This window comes from Pongo abelii, chromosome 6 (assembly GCF_028885655.2).
Source record: "Pongo abelii isolate AG06213 chromosome 6, NHGRI_mPonAbe1-v2.0_pri, whole genome shotgun sequence".
Lineage (NCBI taxonomy): Eukaryota > Metazoa > Chordata > Mammalia > Primates > Hominidae > Pongo > Pongo abelii.
Window position 1 is genome coordinate 138,442,857 of NC_071991.2, and position 24,239 is coordinate 138,467,095.

Consider the following 24,239-nt stretch of genomic DNA (forward strand, 5'->3'; position numbering starts at 1 on the left):
TGACTTTGAAAAGCACTGATACTTTTGTAGTATTGAGTTGTTTCATTTAGGAACATGGTAGGTTTTGTTTTGTTTTGTTTCGTTTTGAGACAAAGTCTTGCTCTGTTGCCCAGGCTGGAGTGCAGTGGTGTGATCTTGGCTCACTGCAGCCTCTGCCTCCAGGGTTCAAGCGATTCTCTTGCCTCAGCCTCCCGAGTAGCTGGGATTACAGGCGGGTGCCACCACGCCCAGCTAATTTTTTTTGTATTTTTAGTAGAGATGGGGTTTCACTATGTTGGTCAGGCTGGTGTTGAACTCCTGACCTCGGGTGATCTGCCTGCCTCAGCCTCCCAAAGTGCTGGGATTACAGGTGTGAGCCACTGCGCCTGGCCAGAACATGATAGGTTTTTACATTTTGTTTATATCATTTATGTCTCTCAATGAAGTTTTGTAGTTTTCTTCATATCCTCTCCTTTCTTTGTAACTGTTATTCATAACTGTGTTATAGTTTTTGTTGTTATCTTGAAGGGAAGAGTTTTCCAATATATTTTCTGATAATTAATTGCTATTATGTTGGAAAGTATTGATATCTGTTTATTTTTCTTATATTCAGCCATCTTATCCAACTCTCTTATTAGTGCTACTGGCTTGTTTTTTTTTGTTTATTTTATTTATTTGTTAGTTAATTTTCGGTCATTTTCTGTATATAATGATAGTTTTGCATCCTCCTTTCCAATGGTTATAACACTTATTTTTGTTTCCTGCCCTTTTCTTGACCTCTAATATATTAAATAGTAGCCTGATGCAGTGGCTCACTCCTGTAATCCCAGCCCTTTGGGAGGCTGAGGTGGACAGATCGCTTGAGGTGAGGAGTTTGAGATCAGCCTGGGCAACATGGCAAAACTCCATCTCTACAAAAAAATACAAAAAAATTAGCTGGACGTGGTGGTGCCTGCCTGTAGTCCCAGGTAATAGGGAGGCTGAGGTGGGAGGATCGCTCTGGGCTCCTTGCTTGAGCCCAGGAGGTGGAGGCTGCAGTGAGCTGTAAGTATGCCACTGCACTCCTGCCTGGCTGACAGAGGGAGACCCCATCTCAAAAACTATCATATATATATATATATATGTGAGACAGCATATTTATCTTGGTCCTGATTTTATTGGAATGTCTCTGAAGTTTCACTGTGTGCCAGTTCACCCTGTCCTGTTTGCCTTAACATCTGTTCCTTGCCCTTCCCTGCTCTGTTGTACTGCAGTGGACTGAAATCGGCGTGTCCCAAGGTTCCCATGTCAGCTGGCTTCCCGCTGAGTGCAGGCCCTGGGAGGTTCTAGCAAGAGATTGGTGAGTAGAAGAAAGGGAGAAGCCCAGGTATTCCTCCCTTATTCTCTGCCACAAGTAGCAACTCTAGCAACAGCTGCATCTGTTTCGTGGCTCCAGCTGTGGCCAGACAGGTGTCTCCATGGGTCCAGCTTCTGTTGGGCAAACCTGGTTCCAGGTTTCAGGAAATACTTCTTCCTTTTTTGTTTCTTCAGCTAGGCTGCCCTTAGTCCCCAGCAAGAGGGTCCCTTCCCAACCCCACATGTTAGAGGGCTCTGCATATTCCAAACACACACAAATAACTGAACTGAAGAATTCATGGTTGCCTCTATGTCTTGAGTTCCTGCATCAGGTCTGCACAGCATGGACTGTGACCCTAAACTTCTGCTCTTCTGGTTAACACTGAACAGGCCCCAGGAAAATGCTCTGAGATGCCTCTTGGCCTGTATCCTCAAAACAAAAGACAACTGCATCTGAGTGCCATTAAGTGTTTTGGGTTGTGTTGCTGCTGATGTTGGGGGTGGATTCTGCTTTGACGTGCTGAGAGGATCTGAAGGTAGAAGCACTTAGACACAAAAGAGGACAAAATGATTAACTTGTCCATCTTTTCTCCCAGACAGCATGTGTTCAGTAGATTTTTGAATAAGGAAGTATAATTTCCCAGAAGGCATAAGTATCCATTTTCTGTCTTCCTTTGGTGTTCCAATTCATGGTTCTGGAGTTACACAGGAATTAGGATGATATTTTGCAACAGTTGTACACGGTACCTGAGGACTGTTTTGGGATATTAAGCAATTCATGTTGCTCTTAACTGTATTTCTCGACCCATTCTGAATTTTGGCCTAAAATACAGAAACATGCTAATGTCACATGTCGTACATAGTTTAATGTGTTACTAAGAGATGTGGCCTCAGCTTGAGCCAATAGTTATAAAATTCTTTGGAGAAATTAAAAGATTATAGGTATTTGTGCTATATCTTGAATCTATCCACAGACAAAGCACATTTAAATTTGATATTATAGCCACTTGAAGACATATGATGGAAATTCTGACTAAAAAATGCTGCCAAAGTCATTAAATTTTATTTAGAAAAGACATAAGGTATACTAGATATAAGATGTACCAGCTACCTGAAACAACAGATGATGCTCACATATAGAGCAAAATGTGGTCTTTGGTGGAAAAGGAAATCAGTTTTGGATTTGTGCTATCCACAATTCTTTGATATGAACTATTGTTTGTTATTAATAATGTAAACAAAATAGGTAGGAGGTCCTGAAAGGGAGTCCTCCTTAAAAGGTTTCTGGCTTAGTTTCCTTTCTTTTGAGGATTTTTAACATATAAGCCAAACGAAATCCAAGGATTAAATTGAAAAAAAAAAAGTAAAAAAAAATGTACAGAAACAAAAATCTGTAAAAATTCAGATCTAAGTTTGGCAATTTCTCACTTAATTTTTAAAATATATTTTTAAATTGTAAAGAAAATGGTTTTCTCCAAATAGAAATGAACTGCATGTGAAATCAAAATGATATTCTAATAAAATATTAGGACATTAGAACAAGAAAATGAAAATGTTTTTATGACTTTAAATTAGTCAGGTGTGGTGGTACATGCCTTTGTCTCAGCTACTTGGGAAGCTGAGGCATGAGAATGGCTTGAACAAGAAAAAAAAGAAAGACTTTAAAGGAGAAGATTCATTATCCCAAAGTAATGTCTATAAAAACTATTTTCCAATCATTATAGATCAAGTTATGGTCTTGATTAAAGACAGATTTTAATAAATTAAGCAGTATGTTTTGATTTTTGGTCTTCTTTATCCTAGCATTGGAATATTTGAAAGAAGAACTTAAGAAATGTTATATGGATCTAGATATTACTTTAAGAGATGGTAAAAAATGGTATATATGATCGATCATGATTTATATGATAAAAGTAAAATATAATATTGTTCTGCACTATGAGCTTTTCATAGATGATTGTTACAGTGCTTGAAAATAACATGTAAAATTTCAAAATAAGTATGCTTTAAAAATTTTACCAATATTTCCAGTAAAAGTGTTACTGTCTCAGTAGAGTGAAATTTGTCCAAGTTGAAATTAATAATAATAAAAAAACCTATCTGGCTGGGCATGGTAGCTCATGCCTGCAATCCCAGCACTTTGGGAGGCCAAGGTGAACAGATTGCTTAAGCCCAGGAGTTTGAGACCAGCCTGGGAACTATGGTGAAACCCCACCTCTACTAAAAATATAAAAATTAGCCGAATGCGGTGGCATGCACCTGTAGTCCCAGCTTCTCAGGAGGCAGAGGTGGGAGGATCTCTTAAGCCTGGGAGGTCAAGGCTGCACTGAGTTGTGATGGCACCACTGCAATCCAACCTCTGCTACAGAGAGAGACCCTGTCTCGAAACAAAACAAAAAACGATCTAAAAATTACAATGAATCAAAAAGTTGTTAAGAACATTTGGCATTACCATCAATAGAAGTTATGTGAAAATCTTGATTATAGCAATAGGATTAATGATTTTTCTGGAGTAAACATCAAGAAAAATAAGAAAAAATATGTATAATTAGTTATGAATTATGAAATGCTTTTATTTTACTATGTATTTGAACATTGCTGGTTCACCAGCACATGCTATTTTGCCAACTTTTATTTATGCAAGAAACATAACTTGCTGGGCATGGTGGCTCATGCTGGTAATCCCAGTACATTGGGAGGCCAAGGCAGGAGGATTACTTGAGCCCAGGAGCTTGAGACCAGCCTGGGTAACATGGTGAAACCTTGTCTTTACCAAAAAAATACGAAAATTAACCAGGTGTGGTGACACACGTCTGTAGTCCCATCTACTCAGGAGGCTGAGATGGGAGGATCAATTGAATCCAGGAGTTTGAGGTTACAGTGGAGTACACCGCTGCAATCCAGTCTGGGTAACAGAATGAGACCCTGTCTCCATTAAAAAAAAAAAAAAAAACTAAAATAACTTTACATATATTTATTTCAAAATTTTGTCATCATAAAGGTATTTGTAATATAGAAGGATAGAACACACTTTGATTTAACAATTTGTCATTTGACTTATTTTAAACATTGAGACATACGATATGTGGACCTTCATTTGTATGCTCGCCCTGGGGTCTCTCAATGTTGCTTTTAACCCAGGGTGCTAGTGGCTTCCTGGTGTCAACTTACTGTTGCCTACTTGGCTTTTTACCCTTTGATTTTGCACAAATAAGTAGATACATGTATATTTTCTTATGCTCCCTTTTTTTCTCTATGAAAAGTAGAGTTATGGGTGAAGTCCTAACCCCCAGTTCCTCAGAATGTGATCTTCTTTATAAATAGCATCATCATGGCCGGGTGCAGTGGCTCACGCTTATAATCCCAGCACTTTGGGAGGCCGAGGCGGGTGGATCATGAGGTAAAGAGATCGAGATCATCCTGGCCAACATGGTAAAACCCCGTCTGTACTAAAAATACAAAAATTAGCTGGGCGTGGTGGTGCGCACCTGTAGTCCCAGCTACTCGGGAGGCTGAGGCAGGAGAATCGCTTGAACCTGGGAGGCGGAGGTTGCAGTGAGCCGAGATCGAGCCATAGCACTCCAGCCGCAACAGAGCAAGACTCTGTCTCAAAAAAAAAAAAAAAAATCGCATAATTGTAGATGTAATTAATTAAGATAATTAAGACAGGTCAAACTGGAGTAGGGTAGGTCTCTATAGCAATATGACTGTGTCCCCATAAGAAGAGGGAAATTTGGAGATGGAGATGCACAGAGGAGTGATGTGAAGATACACAAGAGAAGATAGTTACGTGATGACATGGGCAGACAAGTACAGAAGGATATCTGCTGGGTCATAGAGACATGTCTTTTTCATCTTAACAGTGACTCCAAATTGCCCTGTAGAGTGGCTCTATCAGCTCATGCTCCCACCAGAAGTGCATAAGAGCATGTTTCTCTATGCCCCAGCCAACACTTGATATTAACAGACATGTATATTTTTTCCCCATCTAGTGGGTAAACAACAGTATTTTTAAAACATTTGCATTCTGTAGATTACTAGTGAGGTTTTTTTAGTATGTTAATTTTCCGTCTCAATTTCTTCTTCTGTAAATTGTCTTTTTATAAACTTTGCACATTTTTTTCTGTTGTGTTGTTTTATTCCTACTAGTTTGAAATATTTCTTTATGTGAGAGATGATCTTATTCATTTAAAATTATCTCTAGTTTAGGAAGACCTTTTACATATCAAGAATGTTTGTTGGGTTTAATTGGTTGTCTTTTTAGCTTCTAGTGAGATGATCAAACAATGTTTATTTGACCTATTGATATGAGGCACCTGTAATTGTAAGAATCTAAAAACCAGAGCAGTTAGATATTATGTGGGCAAGAGGAATGATACCAATGTGGAGCTTTCAAAACATGTTTAGAGGGTGTTTCTTTGCGAGTGAGGAAGTCATCGTTAGAGGCTAGGCTGAAGCCCTGTGCAGGGTCTTATAGAGATGTAAAAGGTCTGAGCTTTACAGTACAGACAAGGTGAAACTACTGCAGAATTTTATTTTATTTTGTTTTTAAGACAGACTCTCGTTCTGTCACCCAGGCTGGAGTACAGCAGCATGATCTCCGCTCACTGCAGCCTCTACTTCCTGGATTCAAGTGATTCTCATGCCTCAGCCTCCTGAATAGCTGGGATTGCAGGCCTGAACCACCATGCCTGGCTTATTTTTGTATTTTTAGCAGAGACGGGGTTTTGCCATGTTGGCCAGGCTGGTCTTGAACTCCCGGACTCAAGTGATCTGCCTTCCTTGGCCTCCCAAAGCTGGGATTCTAGGCGTAAGCCACTGTGCCCAGCCCTACTACAGGATTTTAAAGGATAACTGTGGAATTTAAGAAGATTAATATGGTGGTGGGGTGGAGGAAAATGAGGAAGAAGAGAAGGAAGGTAAACTGATATGACTCTCTAAAGCTGATTTTTTTTTTTTTGGATACTGAGTTTCACTCTGTTGCCCAGGCTGGAGTGCAGTGGCGTGATCTTGGATCACTGCAACCTCTACCTCCTGGGTTCAAGTGATTCTTCTGCCTCAGCCTCCCAAGTAGCTGGGATGACAGGCACCTGCCACCATGCCCGGCTAATTTTTGTATTTTTGGTAGAGATGGGGTTTCACCACGTTGGCCAGGCTGGTCTCGAACTCCTGACCTCAAGTGATCCCCTGCCTCGGCCTCCCAAAGTGCTAGGATTACAGCCATGAGCCACCCTGCCCAGTCTTAAAACTGAGATTTAGAAAGAAGATCTGCATGAGAAAAGAAAGATACCTGTTCGCCCATAAATACTAGCATGTCATTGACCTGGGAACTGTATCAGGAGGGCTAGAGCTCAAAATAACTTTTGGGTTACAAATAATGTCCAAATTGTGCAAAGTCAATTATGAAAAAAGAAATAAGAACATGTAGGGAAACTTTGCTCTAGACAAACGGTATATATATATTTTTTTGAGGCAGGGTCTCACTCTGTTTTCCAGGCTGCAGTGCAGTGGTGGTGCCATCATGGCTCACGGCAGCTACGACCTCCCAGGCTCAAGTGATCCTCCTACCTCAGCCTCCTGAGTAGCTGGGACCACAGGTGCATGCCACCACACCCGGCTTTGTAGACATAGGATCCCACTATGTTGCCCAGGCTTGTCCAAACTCCTGGGCTCAAGCAATCCTCCCACTTTGGTCTCCCAAAGTGCTGTGATTAGACATGTGAGCCACTGCACCTGGCCAAATTGTGTAATATTAATATTGATATATGGCAACATCTCATCAACTTATTTTGCTTTCAATTGACAATGTCAAAGAGAGATTTTCAGGCCAAAGGTGTGGTATAGGGTAGAACAATATGGTAACTGAAGACAGTTCAGAATGGGTGAAGAAATTGGAGGAAAACATCTGTCTGCTCCAGCTGAACCATGTTCCAGGAAATGGAGAGAACTTTGAATGATGTCTCAACCTTTGTCGGTGACTTTAGAGAGAGCTTGCAGAATGTTCATGTTGTTTTAAAAAAGGGAGTGGGTGGGTGTGAACAAATGAAACTCCAAATTTCAAAAATGCAGATTTCACAAATCACAGATCAATGACCTTAGTGCCATTCTGGAGCAAGATTCTAGGAATGGCTTAAGAAGGGGATGACTTATGGGCTCCCAGAAGAGGAAGTGAGGATCATTAGAACTCCACAAAGGTCATATAAAAACATGACAGACTTACTAAATTTTCTTCATAGGTTTACATGACTTCTAGATGAAGGAGGTATTAGCTAAAAGGAACACTAACAACCAGAAAGTATCAGAAACCAAAGAAGAGCAAGCACAAGAATGAACAAGGGGTATTTAGTCTGGAGGAAAGAAGGTGTAGGAAGAACGTGATGACTGACGTCAAGGGCAAGAAGGACCACTAAATGGAAGACAAATCAGGCCTCATCTGTGGGCCTCTAGAAAGCAAAAACAAAGGCCAATGAGTATAATTATACAGACTTAAGAGAAAGCTCAGTATAGGGAAGAACTGTGTAGCTACTTTCACTGTCCGAAGTGGAGTTTGCCACTTGCAGACAAAGTGATTCCCCCATCACTTCAAGTGTGCAAGCAGAAGCTGGTCATTCACTCTTTGGAAAATGCTGTAAAAGAGATTCATGCATTATTACATGTGTGTTTGACTCTAAAGACTCTTCTGATTTTGAGATCCTATGATCTGGTGTGGTGTTGGTGCAAATGGGAAGAAATAGGTTGGAAACACAAAGATGGTGATGCTGTAGCTAGCAGAGTGGAAGGAATCGGAAGCAGGCAGCAGGAAGAAACTTAGATCACCCAATTAAGAAAAGATAGTCATGCAACCGTCTTAGCCCTGAGGACCAGGATCATCCCATAATAATATAGGGCTGCCCAAGGTAATTGCACTTCAAAGGAGGCCATGAATCAATAACTTTATAGGATTTTTGGGATTTCATCAAGGACAAACATTTCAAAATAGAATTTTAATGATGTTCAGTAAAGAGGAGGATAGTGTACCATTTGGGTTCCCACTGCAAGCAGGGCCCGAAATACAGGACTGCTGAGGACCTTGGGGAGTGGGCCAGGCACATCCTTGGAAGCAGGCCTCAGGTACAGGCCAGGAGAAACTAGATGGGTGGCACAATGGAAGAGGAAGGAAAGATAAGGACAAAATAAACAGGTACATTTACTAGGAATGAACAACTGCCTGGACTGCCAGTGGTCTCAGGGGCACTCCCTTCAGCTGGGTTTAAGAAGAGAGGAAAGCTGGAAACCAGGAGGAGACTGGGTCTTGAAGGCCCCCTGTGCCCTGATTTCGCGAGTGACCTTGTAGATGTCATTTCACCCCTTTTCTACCTCCCTGTTATCAAATGCAGGCAGCTTGTTAGCCTAAAAGTGCTCTGGACTTTAGTGAAGAAGATAACTTTAGAAATTTAAGATGTTGTTTGCCTGAGTGCAAAGTGTTTGCGCTTATTTGTTTCTCTATTTTCAAGGCTGGGGTAGGGTGCACTGGTTAAGGGGGGTGGGTAGAAAGGAAGATGAGAAGACACTGGGGCCAAAGTCACTTGACTCCATCTCGACATCCTAGGGAAGCCAGAGGGCAGAGATCTGGCCAAGGGCGCATGCCTGCAGTCCCTCGACCAGCCGGGCACCCGAGAATCCAGCGGGCCTCCTCAGGCTCTGCTGTCCCTTGGGCAAATCCCATTGCGGAATCCAGGGGTGAAAATCGAAAGCGAGGCACGCCCCTCCCCCACTAGATGGCACTGAAACGCCTCGTTCGCGCTTTTCAAAATGCAGGAAGGGGAGAGAGAGAGAGAGAAAAAAAAAAAAAAAGACAAAAAGAATATGGTGGAGGTGCGCTCATTTTGGCTCACAAGCCCCGTTGTGCAAAGCAGGGTGTCAGACACTCTCTTTTTCCCCAGGGCAACTCTTTACCCGGCAATGCCGGACCTCGACTTTGGGGTGAGGGTGAAAACGAGGGGTGAGCATTAGAGTGAAAAACCCAGCGTTTGATGCCGGGAGGGAGGCTCCCAGCCTTTGCGGCGCCGTCTCACGTGAGCAGAGCAGGGGGGCTGAAGTTGGGATGAAGCGGGGCTTGCCTGGGGCCCACCCGCTCAAGGTCTGGGGTCCGGCGCTACCTCCCAGAGCCCCTGCAGAGCCTAAATCCAGCGGCCACCCTTACAAAATGACAAACCCCGCATCGAGGTTTCTTTTAACCCCACCTCCCCTCCTCAACGCTGGAGCTCTCCAGCGTTTTCAAAATATCTACTAACCGACCACCCTCTATCCACCATTAATTTCTCTCCTTGTCTTGAGTGGATCAGCCAAATTTCTTCTTTCTGTTCCTACCGAGGAGGGCGGGCAGGTGGAGGTGGGTGTGTGTCGGGGTGCCTGGCTCTGGCTTGGGACTGGACTGGGGCTGGCCGGAGAACTCCGCAGCCGCTCTCAGCTCAGTCCTGGGTGGAAATGCCTGTAGCTTGCAAGGTAGCGCCTGTGGCTTTCTGGGGGAAAAAAGATCAAATGCCTCCCAAGACACCAGCGACCCAAACCGGGGATGCAGGGAGCTCGCTTGGCCCCTTTGAAGGCCGACTCCGCAATAAGCAGTTAAATAACTGTGGTGGATTTGAGAGAATTTTCCATGGCTGAAAAGAGAAAACAGGAGCTGTAGGCAACATCCCTAAATTTATAATAATGCATGTAAACATGCTACATACCACATATATGTATATGTGCATAAATATGGATGTGGTTGGGCACATACCTATCTAGACACCATTGACTTGCCTGGTCAAAGAATAAGACTTAGACATTTCGTGCCTGGGAAATGGTGCAGTTTATCTTTAAGAAGACTAGAAAAATAAGAGATGAGGCTCACGTTGCACGGATGACATCACTAGCTTTTGGCTGCGCGCTCGGTGTTCTCGTCTGTGGGTTTTAGCCAAGGCTGCAGCTACCCGCGCCCGACGAGAGAGCGCGGCAGCGGCTTCCTCCGGCGCCCGCACCCGGGCGATGCGATTTCTCCAGTCCCCTGGGCGCAGCCTGGGCTCTCGCGCCTCCCGGGCACCAGCCGAGCCTGCGAGGCCTCGGAGCCGCCGCGGCTAGAGGAGGAGGCGACGAGGGGAAGCCGAGTGACCCAGCCTCCCTCCCCCACCCTCTCCCCATTCATCTCGGCGACCACCGCGCGCCGGGAGCCGGATCGTGGGACGCCGAGGCCGGGACGGGATTCTCTGCACGCTGTCGAGTGAGCCGGCATCTCGGCGCCCGGGTGGGCTGCGAAGAAAATGGTGCAATCTGAGAGCGACTGAGCCCAGCTGGGCAGAGCAGACGGGGTGCCAGAGTGCCAGGGGCTTAGGTGGCTGGAAAAAGGGGCGGATTGTTTGGAGGGGCCGGGACCGGGGTTTTCTTCGGTGCCTGCGGCATTTTCTTTGCACCTGGGCGCAGGCTCCCGGGGCTCCCGGGTGCCAGATGAAGTGAGGCGGCGGCGTCGCGGGAGAGCCGGGTCCGGAGGCGGCCGGGTGGACACTGCAGGCAGAAGACGGCGCTGGGAAGAGCTGCGTGACGCTCGGGGGCTGGCGGCTGGGCCGGCAGCGCGCCGTGGCGGCGTGACCTGTCCATGGTGTTGAAGGCGCGGTGGGCCGAGCCCCTAGCGCCGCGCGCAGTGAGCGCTGCCCGGTGCGCCCTCCGCCGCGCAGCCCGCCCCTCGCGTCCTCCAGCAGCCTCCCAGTCTCCGCAGACCCCAGGCCGGGACTCGTCCGGTAACGCCGCCCGGGTGAACACGCTGTCTGCCCGAGGGGCCGCCTGAATGGCGATGCCAGAGGCAGGGCACCGGGGAGCTCGCGGGGAAAGGTCGGCCGAGACCGTGCGTCCGCGGGGAGTGCGCCTCTGAGCGCAGCACGCGGGTCAGAAGGAGCAACCGACCTGCTGGTGACCAGATAACGGAGATTTTAAGAGGACCCGACACAAAGAGGAAGAACATATCTGGGTGCGCGCCCCAGGTCTTTGCTTGCAGACGGGGAGGGGGAGAGTCTCTCAGCCAGAGACCCAGGAGGGACTCGGAGAAGCCGGCCCCAGCACCTGGAGGTTTCTTTCGCCCGCCGGCCGCATCGGGGGCGTTCCACTTCACCCGGTGGTCCAGTGGCGCCTCCTGACAGCACCCCCCGTCCCCCTCAGAGAGACAGGCGAGTTCTGTCCCGTCACCATCCTGCACAAAGAAACCCCCGCAAGCCCCACCGCAGCCGAGGACACTTGGCATTTAGTTTCCGGCCCGAGGGCAGCGGCGCCCGAAGCCGGGCTGGGAGCCAAGGCGACTGCTTCGGGGCAGTCGCTTCCTGCGGGGCGGGGAGGGGGCGGGAGGCGGCCGCGCTGGGTTCGCCGCCGCCGGAGGCTGCACCTGCCTCAGAGGATGCCCAGGAGCCCGCGGGAGCCTCTCCGGATCAGAACTTTTTAGGCCGCCCGCCCCCATCCCCGCAGTCCCCCGGGCGCGCTCCGGTAGGCGGGGGCCGAGGGGGCGCCGCGGCGCGAGTCCCTCTCCTGCCCCCTCCCCCAGCTCGGCCGCCCGCCGCTTTGTTCCGGGTGCGGCGAGGGAAGGCGAGGCTGCGGCGGATCATGCCCATGGTGTAGCCGCCAAGCGGAGGCATGGCTGCCGGAAGGTTACTGCTCTACACTGGCCTCTCGCTAGCGCTCTGCGCCCTCGGCATGCTGGCCGTGGCCATCTGCTCGGACCACTGGTACGAGACGGACGCCAGGAAGCACAGGGACAGGTGCAAGGCCTTCAACACCCGCCGGGTCGACCCCGGCTTCATTTACAACAATAACAACAACTTGCCGCTCCGGGCGAGCCGCTCGCGCCTGGACCGCTGGGAGGGCAAACTCCTCCGGGCCCGGAATCGCCGGCAGCTGTTCGCCATGAGCCCCGCGGACGAGTGCAGCCGGCAGTACAACTCCACCAACATGGGCCTCTGGAGGAAGTGCCACCGGCAGGGCTTCGACCCCGAGATCGCCGCCCTCATTCGGAAAGGTAAGCGCCGGGCGCAAGGCGTGGCGCTGCGGAGAGCCCGGCGCCTCTAGGCCCCCGCAGCCCCTCGCGTCTTCTCCCCAGGCCACAGGCTATCAGGTCTCTGGGTTCCAGGCGGTCCTGTTATCCAGGCCTGGCTGAGCCTCGGGGCCAGAACTTGCCTCCCAATAGCTGTTAATGAAGGTTGCTGCAGGCTTAACTCTCTCCCCTGCCTCTCCTTTCGCGCTTCTCTGTCGGGATTCGAGTAGAACCTCATGGTCCAGGGTTCTTATCCAGGATAATGCTTCATCAGCCTCTGAGAAGAAGGGAATCTCGAACGTTGTTTGTGCTCTTAAAGGAAGCCCTTTAGGAGTCATGTGTCAGGGGTAGACGGGCTCCTAATAATTTTTGTTGAACTGATTTAATCAAGGAAAATTGGGGGAAACATTTCACAGAGAAGGCCTTATTCATACCAGAAACGTTTGCTGAGCGCTGTACTATACCAGGTATGGTGTAGGCACTGGTCGTATAAACATCAATAAATCACAGCCCCTGTCCTGTAAGCAGCTCAAAGCCAGCTGACCAGCAGCATCATATCACAATTCTTTATGTCTCCTTCTGAAACAGTGGTTGACTGTAGTGACTTCTGTGCATCGAATATCAACAAGGTCTAATAAGTAAAAAAAAAAAATAGTTCTTTCAGTAACATCGAAGTGGGCATGTCAGAGAAAAAAAAATAAGATTTTCAGAAAATGTATATAAAAATTCCCAAAGTGTATGTCAAAACACAAAACAAGCTGCATTTGCTAATGATAAAAATTTATTTGATACTTTAATATGATCACATTACTTAAAAAATTCTGCTTATCTGATGGAATTTGTAAACCTTGTATGATTTATACTTTGGGAACCATCCTGTTGTCAACCCACTGGAATATTGTTTGAATGTGTATTAATACTGCTCTGAAGAAAGGAATATGTTCTCTTCTATGGTACCTACATCCTAGGAAGATGTGCAGATTTTATGAGTCTGGTTTTTTTCCCCTTGTGTTTCATTCTCTTTAACTATTAAATGGGGATGTCAAGGTGACAAAGATACTATTATTTGCAAAGTTTTTGAGGCCAAGATATAAAAGCAGTTCTTAGTGTCTCATTATAATGCTGTGAGGTTTGCTGCTGTATTAAAATAATATTTATGAGAACTGATGTTCTTTGATGGATACAAGTGTGCAATTGATCAGAAAAAATTGTTAATTTGCAAAAAAGTCAGTTGTTTAAGAATGACAAGCAGTGGGTCTGGTCTAGGTGGCCAGGTCAGATTTAGGTGAGGTGGCTTCAGAGACAGAATCTATCTAAGTGTTTGTTTTGTAGCTTCTTTAGGATGACTAGGGATTTTAGCTGATTTTGTTATGGGTGTGTTAATACAACCAATATCCCATTTGCTTCACAATTGGGTTCTTATTGGAACAAGGTGACCCATTTGGAGCACTACCACTTTGTAAAGATGTACAGAATATTAGGGGAGTCCAGAAGAGACCAACCTGGGTTTGGATGCCAAGGCAGGAAAACAAGAGGGCCTAGAATAGTTTTTGACAATGAGTAACCTTATAACAGTGTTGAGATTCTCAGATTTATAAACTGTTATTTTATCCATGATTTTCTGCTTTCTTTAAAATTGAAATGAGAGGAAGTTAGCTGACATGTGAGGGAGAATTCCTGTGAATAATAAATAGCAAACACTGGGAGAATTTGTTGAAGGATATTCTTACTTTTCCTTCCTTGAATGCCTTCTAGAATAAGACAGGTATCCCTTCTTGTGTTGGTTAACCCCACTTAGAGAAAGGGGGATGGAATTCATGGTTTCTGGCAGTTCTAGAGCTTTGATTCCCTGTTGCTCTGCTTGGCAGTCTGACTAGAAAGGTTGACTTGGTCTGTGCACCGGAGGGGTTGGTTGCCATAGTGACATGTTCTTCCGGTGAAGCTGGAAACACAGAGACAGGGAAAGGGATAGGGGAAGAATGTACAACATTTTGACTTTGTAACAACTGATTTTTAATTGCAGCAACAGAAAATGGACATGGCACAGCAGGGGTATTGAATACACTGATACCTAGAGTTGGCAGGGCGTTGTATTTCACTTGAACTAATGGAAATGATGTTCCCCATCGCCCAAAATACGGCAATCACTGTTAGCGGCAAGCACCTGCTTACCATGGCTGTTTCTGTCCATTTGACATTCTTGTTAGGTATTATTGAGATAGATGGCATGCCAGCCTTACAAATCTTGAGAGAGTTAAGGTCACTATCTTCATTTTTAACCTCAAAACACGCTCTTTGAAAACCAGATCTTCCTTTTCTGAGCAGCAATAGACACATTTTGGAAATAAGTGCATGTTATATTAGTAGAATTCACAAGCAATTCCAATAACATATAGAACATAATTTTTACACTTAATCAGTGTTCCTCTTAGATGGGCAGATTTTATAAGGAAGTTAAAAAGAGAAATTGATATCCCTATATTTAAATGAGACATTTTAGAAAAAGATGTTTATCTCACATTATTCATTAGAAACTGCAAAAGAGATCTCAGACCTCTGTCTTCTTTGAAATATCTGCTTTGATTAAAATTCTGGAAGATATGTAATGGGCAAGGGAAAAGGAAAACCAGAGAAAAGACTTTAAAATCTGTTAATATATAGGAAAATTAGAGACTTATCTAAATGATCTAAAGAACTTAGTTATTTGTTAAATCGATGTTCATTACATTAGAAAGTGCTGTTTGTGCATTTCAACATAAAACCACATAATTAATAAGAAAACGAACATCAAATCTATGTCTAATTTGAAGGTAAAGTCCTCTGGATTCATATGCATTCTGAAATCCATTCTCCTCAAGGACCTTCTGCCATGCTGTACCCACACATATGCATTTCTCATCACTGTGTATTCCTTTGTTTGCATTTTTAAACTGTAAGTTCCTGGAGGTCAGGAAAGACAATCATTTGTAAAGTACGTTCACCAGATGCTTGGTATTTGGGAAATATTTCATACAAATTAGGTTCACAGAAATGTATCCATCCGAGCTTATTCTAATTATAGAAACACTTGTGTGAGAATTTAAGTAAAAAATTAGAAAATCGTGATGGGAAAATATGAATCAGTGTGGCTATCAGGCCAAGTTAATATTGCAACAGATGCTACATAATCTATGAAAGGACCATTTCTTGAGCTTTGCCAAAGAATAAGGAAGATTCTTTTTTGGATAACATGTCACTAAGCAGACACACATCACGTATGGACATTATTTTTCATGGTGGATAAGGTTTTAATTATTTCCTTCTTGGGGGTAAGATTGGATATAGGGTGCAGCAAGGGTAGATTACCCTGAATTCCCATTTGATGGCATCCATGACAAGTCTTAAATTAGGTCCTTATGTCTTCTTGCTTTTAAATCTCATCCATGTCTCCCTAGTAAGTGACTGCAGGCACTGGGGACAGATCAGTGACAAGATCAGTTTCTGAAATCCAAGAGACTTCCAGACCCTTAGGAGGAGGAGCTATAGGTAGGATTTTGTTCTAGGGAACTCTAAGGGAAAAATACATTATTTGGTTTGTACTAAAATGTTATATTGATGTGGTTTGAAATAAGTAGAACTTCAACTGGTACTCTAAGAACTTTTTATGATTTGAAAATTGGCCTTATAATAGACTTTGACTTAAATAGTTCCCATAATCACAAAGTGGCTTTCAATACTCCAAAAAATGTTAAGAAAACATTCACATATTTAAAAATTAATAACAGGATCAGCAAATATTTACTGCACATGTATTGTGTGATGGGCACACATCGCTAGGATGAAGAAATGCATAAGATCTGGTCCTCAAAATTTTCATAGTCTGTTAGTGTCAGAGAAAATAGGTTACAACTACAGGATGACGAGAGCAGCAACAGAAACAGATGCAGAGGAACACAGAGGAAGTAATGGTAGATTGTGTTGGCAGTAGCAGGAGGTGGGCGGGAGGAGGTTAGGGAAAGTTGTCTCGAGGAAATGAAATCTGAACAAGATGTTTGATAAGGTTTGGAGGTGGGTGTGGAGGAAGGATATTTCAGGCAATGGGCCAGCATATGCACAGCCATAGAGGTGTGGAACAGCAGTTTGGCCTTGTGAATGTTGATTTCTGGGGCAAGGAGAAGGAGCAGACCAGGAGCTGGAGAGCAGGCATGGACCAAGTCAGGGAGCTCGTATATCAAATCCCCTATAGCTATGCTGCCGAGTTGGGGAGCCATGACCTACATGTGGCTGTTCAAGTTAACAATAACCAAAGTTAAATAAAATAGGCTGGGCACAGCGGTTCATGCCTGTAATCCCAGCACTTTGGGAGGCCGAGGCAGGTGGATCACTTGAGGTCAGGAGTTCGAGACCAGCCTCGCCAACATGGTGAAACCCCATCTCTAGTAAAAATACAAAAATTAGCTGGCCATAGTGGTGTGTGCCTGTAATGACAGCTACTCAGGAGGCTGAGGCAGGAGAATCGCTTGAACCTAGGAGGTGGAGGTTGCAGTGATCTGGTATCGTGCCATTGCACTCCAGCCTGGGTGACAGAGTGAGACTCTGTCTCAAAAAACAAACAAAAATTATTTCCTTAGTTGTATTGGCCACATTTCAAATGTTCAATAGCCGTATGTGCCTACTGGCTATTATATGGGACAGTTCAGATTACAGTGAACATTCCCACCATCAGAGAAAATTCTGTTGGACAGAGCCACGCAGAGCCTATAGCCTCTAAAAGAGCCAAGCACATAACTTTGTTTCAGATGAGTATAATTCCATGATAACTTGGGTTTAAATTTAAGTATATCATTCTACACTTTAAGAAACTTTGCTACTTGAATATATTGGGCAGAAGGCTTTAGTTCATGGCCAATTATGGTAAATCTATATTTTAATTTCCTATCGTCAACTCACAGAATTCTCACAAGCTTCTCCCTTCTTCCCTCCTGCCCTCTCCATCTCCATTAAACATCACTTGCAAAGTTGATGGGGTGGGAAAGAGATTAATGATAATTATAGCCAATCTTGATGCCAGGTCTCTCCTAAAAGTGTTACATGTATTAGCTAATATATTGTTCATAATAACCCTAGGAAGTATTAGTATTATTTTAAATTCTCATCCTAAAGTTGAGGGAACTGAGGCACATAAAGGTCAGATAACTTGTGAAGTCTCATAGTTAGTTAGGAAACGAAGGTGTCAGAATTTGAATTCTGGCTCCGGATGTGGGAACTCACCCACCACTCTCTACCATCATCTTAGAATCTATCGGGGCAGGAGTGAGGTGGAGAAGAAACTGGGATATTGATTCCACAAATTGAGAGGAAAAAGGAAATAATACTCTTGGAATCTCAATTCTAAATTGAAGTAATGCGAGTGGCTCACACACCCTGTTTTGAAGCTCACTGACCGAAGTGCATACATATTTTGTCATATAACTTTTGCTTATTTACTTCGCTTGCTGTGGTAGATGCTGAAGTTATAGACATGAAGGACACATTCATTCATTCAACAAGTATTTATTGAGGGCTTGTGGGCTGTGCGTCAGGTCCAGTGTTGGACCAAATGGAGAAGCTTACATTCCAGAGGGGAGAGATGGACAATAAATAAATACTCATGGCCAGGCGCGGTGGCTCACGCCTGTAATCCCAGAATTTTTGGAGGCTGAGGTGGGCGGATCACAAGGTCAAGAGATTGAGACCATGCTGGCCAACATGGTTGAAACCCTGTGTCTACAAAAAATACAAAAATTAGCTGGGCATGGTGGCACGCATGCCTGTAATCCCAGCTACTCGAGAGGCTGAGGCAGGAGAATGGCTTGAATCCGGGAAACGGAGGTTGCAGTGAGCCGAGATTGTGCCACTGAACCCCAGCCTGGGTGACAGAGCGAGACTCCATCTGAAAAAAAAATACTCATAGAGTAAAAATAATATCTAATATATGAATCATGTGTAATATAGCACAGGGTAGTGGGTACCATGAAGGTCTGCCCTTATGAAGCGCAAAGGGGAAGAATGACAAGTAAGGCAAAAATGAAATGCAGTCATGTGCCCTGTAACATTTTGGTCAAAGATAGACTGCAGTGGTCTCATAAGGTTATCATGGAGCTGAAAAATTCTTATGGCCTGGTGACATCATAGATGTCACAGTGCAGCAACCCATTACTCCTGTGTTTGTGTTGAGGCTGGTATAAACAAACCTACTGCACTGCCGGTAGTATAGAAGTCTAGCACAAACAATTATGTACAGTATGTAATACTTGATAATAAAATGACTGTTACTGGTTTATATATTTACTATGCTATACTTTTAATCATTATTTTAGAGTGTACTCCTTCTGCTTGTAAAAAAAGTTAACTGTAAAACAGCCCCAGGCAGGTCCTTCAGGAGGGATTCCAGAAGAAGGCATTGTTATCACAGGAGGTGACAGCTCCATGTGTGCCATTGCCCCTGAAGACCTTCCAGTGGGATAAGATGTGGAGGTGGAAGGCAGCAAGATTGATGATCCCAGCCCTCTGCAGTCTTAGGCTAATGTTTGTGTGTGTGTCTTAGTTTTTAACAAAAACGTTTCAAAACTTGAAAAATAAAAAATTTTATAAACAGAAAAAAGCTTATAGGATAAGGATATAAAGAAAGAGGCTGGGTGCAGTGGCTCACACCTGTAATCCCAGCACTTTGGAGGTTGAGGTGGGCGGATCACCTGAGGTCAGGAGTTCAAAACCAGCCTGGCCAACATGGTGAAACCCCGTCTCTACTAAAAATACAAAAAATTAACCGGGCATGGTGGCACATGCCTGTAATCCCAGCTACTCGGGAGGCTGAGGCAGGAGAATTGCTTGAACTTGGGAGGCGGAAGTTGTAGTGAGCTGAGATTGCACCATTGTACTCCAGCCTGGGCAACAATAGTGAAACTCCATCTCAAAAAAAAAAAAGAAAAAAAAAAGAAAGAAAGGAAATATTTCATACAGTTGTAAAGTTAAAAGAATAAAAAGTATATAAAGTAAAAAATCTACAGTGAGCTGAAGTTATGGTTGAAGAAAGAAAAATATTTTGTATACATTTGGTGTAGCCTAAGTGTACAGCATTTATAAGGTCTACAGTAGCATACAGTAATGTCCTAGGACCTCATTTTCACTGACCACTCACCTCTCACTCACTGACTAACCCAAAACAACTCCCAGTTTTCTAAGCTCCATTCATGATAAGAGTCTCCACAGGTGTATCATTTTTTGTCTTCTCTACTGCATTTTGATTGCATCTTTCCTATGTTTAGAAACACAAATACTTACCATTGTGTTATAATTGCCTACAGTATTCAGTACAGTAACATGCTGTTCAGGTTTATAGCCTTGGAGCAATAGGCTATATCACATAACCTTGGTGTGTACTAGGCTGCACCATCTAGGTTGTGGAAGTACACTCTGATGTCTGCATGAAGACAAAATCACCTAACGATGCATTTCTCAGAACATATCCCTGTTGTTCAGTGACATGTGACTGTAGTTCCATACAAGGAGGCTTTGGGTGTTGCAGGGAAAAGAGGTGGCAAACCTAATATAGACTGGAGTTCAGGAGGTATCATTAGCTGAGAGGCCTCCACAGGCTGTTTCTTTCTGCATTCTTTATTGAATTCCTAGAGGGCAGGAACTGTTTAATTTCTAAAACACACTTGGGGTCCTGTACTTAGTAGGTTCTGAAAAACTGTTTGCTGATTGATTAAAAAACTTAAGACATACTCACCTTCAAAGAAACACATGCAAACATCCATAGTCTTGTATGCATGATGTGCACCTCCTTGCATATACACCACGTGTATGCCCATATATAATAAATAAACACACTCATAGTCCCACTTCTCCTCCTCAATCATCCTAAAACTCAGCTAACCAGTGAGACTCAATGATTCAAGAAGAAAACCTGTGACTCACTGGGCAAATGAATGCATGGAGTAAAGAGATGTGTTTTGAGCACCTGCTGTGTGCAGAGCTCTTTGCTACGTGTGGAGGGAGAACAAAAAGGCATGGTTGGTTCTTGTCCTAAGGGAGCTTACACTCCAGCTCATGGTTTCCCAAGTTCATTGTCATGTGCAGTGGTATCCGGTGCTTCCTCAGGAGGTCTTACCTGCATCAATGGGATCAGGAATCAACTAGTCAGGGAACGCAGGAGTGAGCTCTTTTTATTGAGTCAACAAAGTCTAGAGCCTTTTTTTCTGTTGAAGAGGTCAGTTTATTTATTCTTTTACTGTAGGGTCAATTAGAGGATCAATACTGTATATTCCACTTCGGATTGTCAGTTAAAAACATTTCCCCCTCTTTGCTATTAGTAAGTAATCCTAGGCCTTCAGGCAGAATGCTAAACACACTCTGGGTTAGTTTGACCCATCATATACAAACACCCACCCCTCGCCCCCCACACATATCTAGATGTTAGATGTTAGAATCACAAGCGTTTTTTTAGATGCAGATATATTTATAACTTACTACTCCCAAACAATACACAGAGAGAGGAGGAAGGGTGTGACTTGGTGGATGAATAGATGGAAAAATCATCCTAATGTCTTGATTGCTGTTTTTTAGAGAATTCATATACTCTTTTATGTGACTTATTTTCTCATATGTAAAATAATGTGTTTAGATTCTATAAACTCCAAGCCCTTTCACACTTTTACATTTGATGAGAAAGTTAGATTTAGGTATCAAAGAGTAGATAATAGGTACATGGTTGAGGGAGGGTGAAAAGAGGGGCAAGGCGAAAGTTGATGGGGGGTGGGAAGAGAAAGAGGGAGGGAGGGAGAGAGAGAGACAGACAGACAGACAGACAGACAGATGTGAGAGACAAAGAGATTTCTAAAGAGATCATCCTGGGTTCTAGTTTGCAATAGGAATAGCTAATTTCTTACCACTATAAAATCATGTAATAAAAATGAACTTTTCCTGTTTCGAATGGCTTGAAATGTGATGTGCAGTTCAGGGTTTAAAATGAAAAACCTAAGAGAAAGGTGATGATAGATGCACAACAGTGTGAATGTACTTAATGCCACTGGACTTTAAAAGTGGTTAAAATGGTAAATTACCCCCAGGAAAATAAATAAATACATTTAAACCCTCAATAGAGAAGGGAACTGGATTCTGTTTAGTGTGTGGAATACTTCATAGCCAAGGCTCTTCATTCATTCAGCACATTTTTTTTTTTTTGAGACAGTCTCGCTCTTGTTGCCCAGGCTATGTAGCTGGGATTACAGGCACATGCCACCATGCCTGGCTAATTTTTGTATTTTTAGTAGAGATGGGGCTTTGCCATTTTGACCAGGCTGGTCTCGAACTCCTGACTTCAGGTGATACGCCTGCCTCGGCCTCCAAAAGTGCTGGGATTACAGGTATGAGCCACCACGCCCGGCCTATTCAGCACATTTATTGAGCACCTACTGTGTATTAGGCACAGCCAAAGTATGCTTGGGATGCAGAAGTTAGTAAAACATGAAATTCCTGCCCTTGTAGGGCTTATAGCTGAACATTTTTGAGCTTTAGATTTTTTTTGCTTTTTCTGAACAGAGCTTTTAAGGAATACCAATATATAAAACAAGGAAAACTAATGAATACATCCCTCGGGCCATTTAAAAATCATTGAATGGTGAAGAACATTTCACTGAACTTATTAAAAAAATTGTCTATTAAGCACCAAGAATGCCAGGCACATTACTTGAGGTGAAGGATTTTGAGTGAAATCTGTTGTTTCTGTCCTCATGGAGCTAAAAAGTGAGGAGATAGGCAGGTAAACTCACAAGTACAAGCCCCCTGGTTGGTTCTATGGGAGATTTCTGTGCTGGGAGCCTGGATGGCTGGGCCTCATCTGGGAGCAGTCAGGGCATGTTTTGCAGAAAAGGGGACATGTGATCCTAAGATGTTCTTAGAGAGGTATTTGTGGATTGATAAGGTGGAATCTCAGCCTCCCTTAAAAGTTATGAGCCCTGACTAGGTAATGCTTGTCTAGTCGCCCTGCCATCCCTGCTTGTCCCCCAGATGCCTGTCCTTCTCCTAAAAGGCAGCCATTGCTGCCCAAATTTTATAAATCATATCAGAGATAGTATATTCATGATGTTTAAAAACAGCAAGTATAAATATAAGCTGGTCAGCGAACAGGTGATTCAAAGAAAAAAAGAGTTTATTGTTTTGTAATTTTTTTTGAGACCGAGTCTTACTCTACTGCCCAGGCTTGAGTGCAATGGCACGATCTCAGCTTACTGCAACCTCTGCCTCCCAGGTTCAAGTGATTCTGCTGCCTCAGCTTTCTGAGTAGCTGGGATTACAGGTGCCCACTGCCACATCACGATCTCGGCTCACTGCACTCTCTGCCTCCCAGGTTCAAGTGATTCTCCTGCCTCAGCTTTCTGAGTAGCTGGGATTACAGGCTCCCAGTCACACCACGATCTCGGCTCACTGCAATCTCTGCCTCCCAGGTTCAAGTGATTCTCCTGCCTCAGCTTTCTGAGTAGCTGGGATTACAGGCTCCCAGTCACACCACGATCTCGGCTCACTGCAATCTCTGCCTCCCAGGTTCAAGTGATTTTCCTGCCTCAGCCTGCTGAGTAGCTGGGATTACAGGCACCTGTCAGCACTCCCGGCTAATTTGTATTTTTTTTTTTTTTTTTTATTAGAGATGGGGTTTCACCACGTTGGCCAGGCTGGTCTCGAATTCCTGACCTCAGGTGATCCACCCGCCTCAGCCTCCCAAAGTGCTGGGATGACAGGTGTGAGCCACCGTGCCTGGCCTATTTTTTGTACGTTTGTATGCACAGAGATGGCATTTAAATGACCTTCCAGGAGTCACTAGGATTCATCTACAGGTGATGTTTCGTCTGAGTACAAGCTGCTGTGAGCATTCATAGAAGTTTGACAGATTTGCTGCTTTTATGGGAGACTGCAGTATCTGAATTATTTCAATTGATTTTTTTTTTTGGCGTCGAAGTATTTTGCCAAGAAAAGGCAATTTACTTTATATTAGGTCATCATCATGCATTTATGTCATTTCCTGCTTTTTAAAATGCCCTGCTGTTCTATATTTTGGAGCTCACTCTGTTGGACACTTTATTTGCTCTGGAGTCCCTCTCATTGAGTTTTGCCCTCAATTTCTCTTCATCTTTATAATAGTGATTCTATTTAGGCAATGCAGCTCCGTTTCCCCAAAGGCCTGGAGTATTTCGCAGGCCTGGATGGGCTAGGGTTGTTTTTACCTGAAAGAAGCTCCATGCTTGGGCGATGCTGCCTGCTCACTGGCACAACACTGGAGAGAGATGAGGCACTCTCTCATGAGGTTGAAGACGTGCGTGCCTGTGGCCCAGCCCTTCCACTTATGAGCACGTGAAGCCTGTCCAAGAATGTCCATGGCACCACTGTTTGTGATGGTATCACAAAATAAACAAAAGATGTAAATGTTCATTAATAAGAAGATAGATAATGATGTATGGTATATTCATACAATAGAAATGATCACAGTATATTTGAAATACATGTATTAATATTAATTTTTATTATTTTTTGAGACCAAGTCTTACTCTGTTGCTCAGGCTGGAGTGCAGTGGTGTGATCTTGGCTCACTGCAACCTCCATCTCCCAGGTTCAAATGATTGTTGTGCCTCAGCCTCCTGAGTAGCTGGGACTACAGGCACCGGCCACCACTGCTGGCTAATTTTTGTACAGCAGGGATGGGGTTTCACCATGTTGGCCAGGCTGGTCTCAAGCTCTTGACCTCAAGTGATCCGCCTGCCTTGGGCCTTCCAAAGTGCTGGGATTACAGGCATGAGCCATCATGCCTGACCCAATTAATATTAATATTAAAACATGTATTTCAAATATACTGTGATCATTTCTATTATATAACACA

General features: G+C 44.2%; 1 protein-coding gene across 1 annotated transcript in view; it reads left to right on the forward strand.

The window, feature by feature from the left end:
- Window positions 1-11,926: 11,926 nt before the first annotated feature.
- TMEM178B (transmembrane protein 178B) overlaps window positions 11,927-24,239 on the forward strand; it is a 403,362-nt gene continuing 391,049 nt past the window's right edge. Inside the window, exon 1 of the mRNA XM_003777151.5 lies at window positions 11,927-12,331. Coding sequence (XP_003777199.2) covers window positions 11,950-12,331 — 382 coding nt within the window. The 5' untranslated portion in view covers window positions 11,927-11,949. The remainder of the gene's footprint in view (window positions 12,332-24,239) is intronic.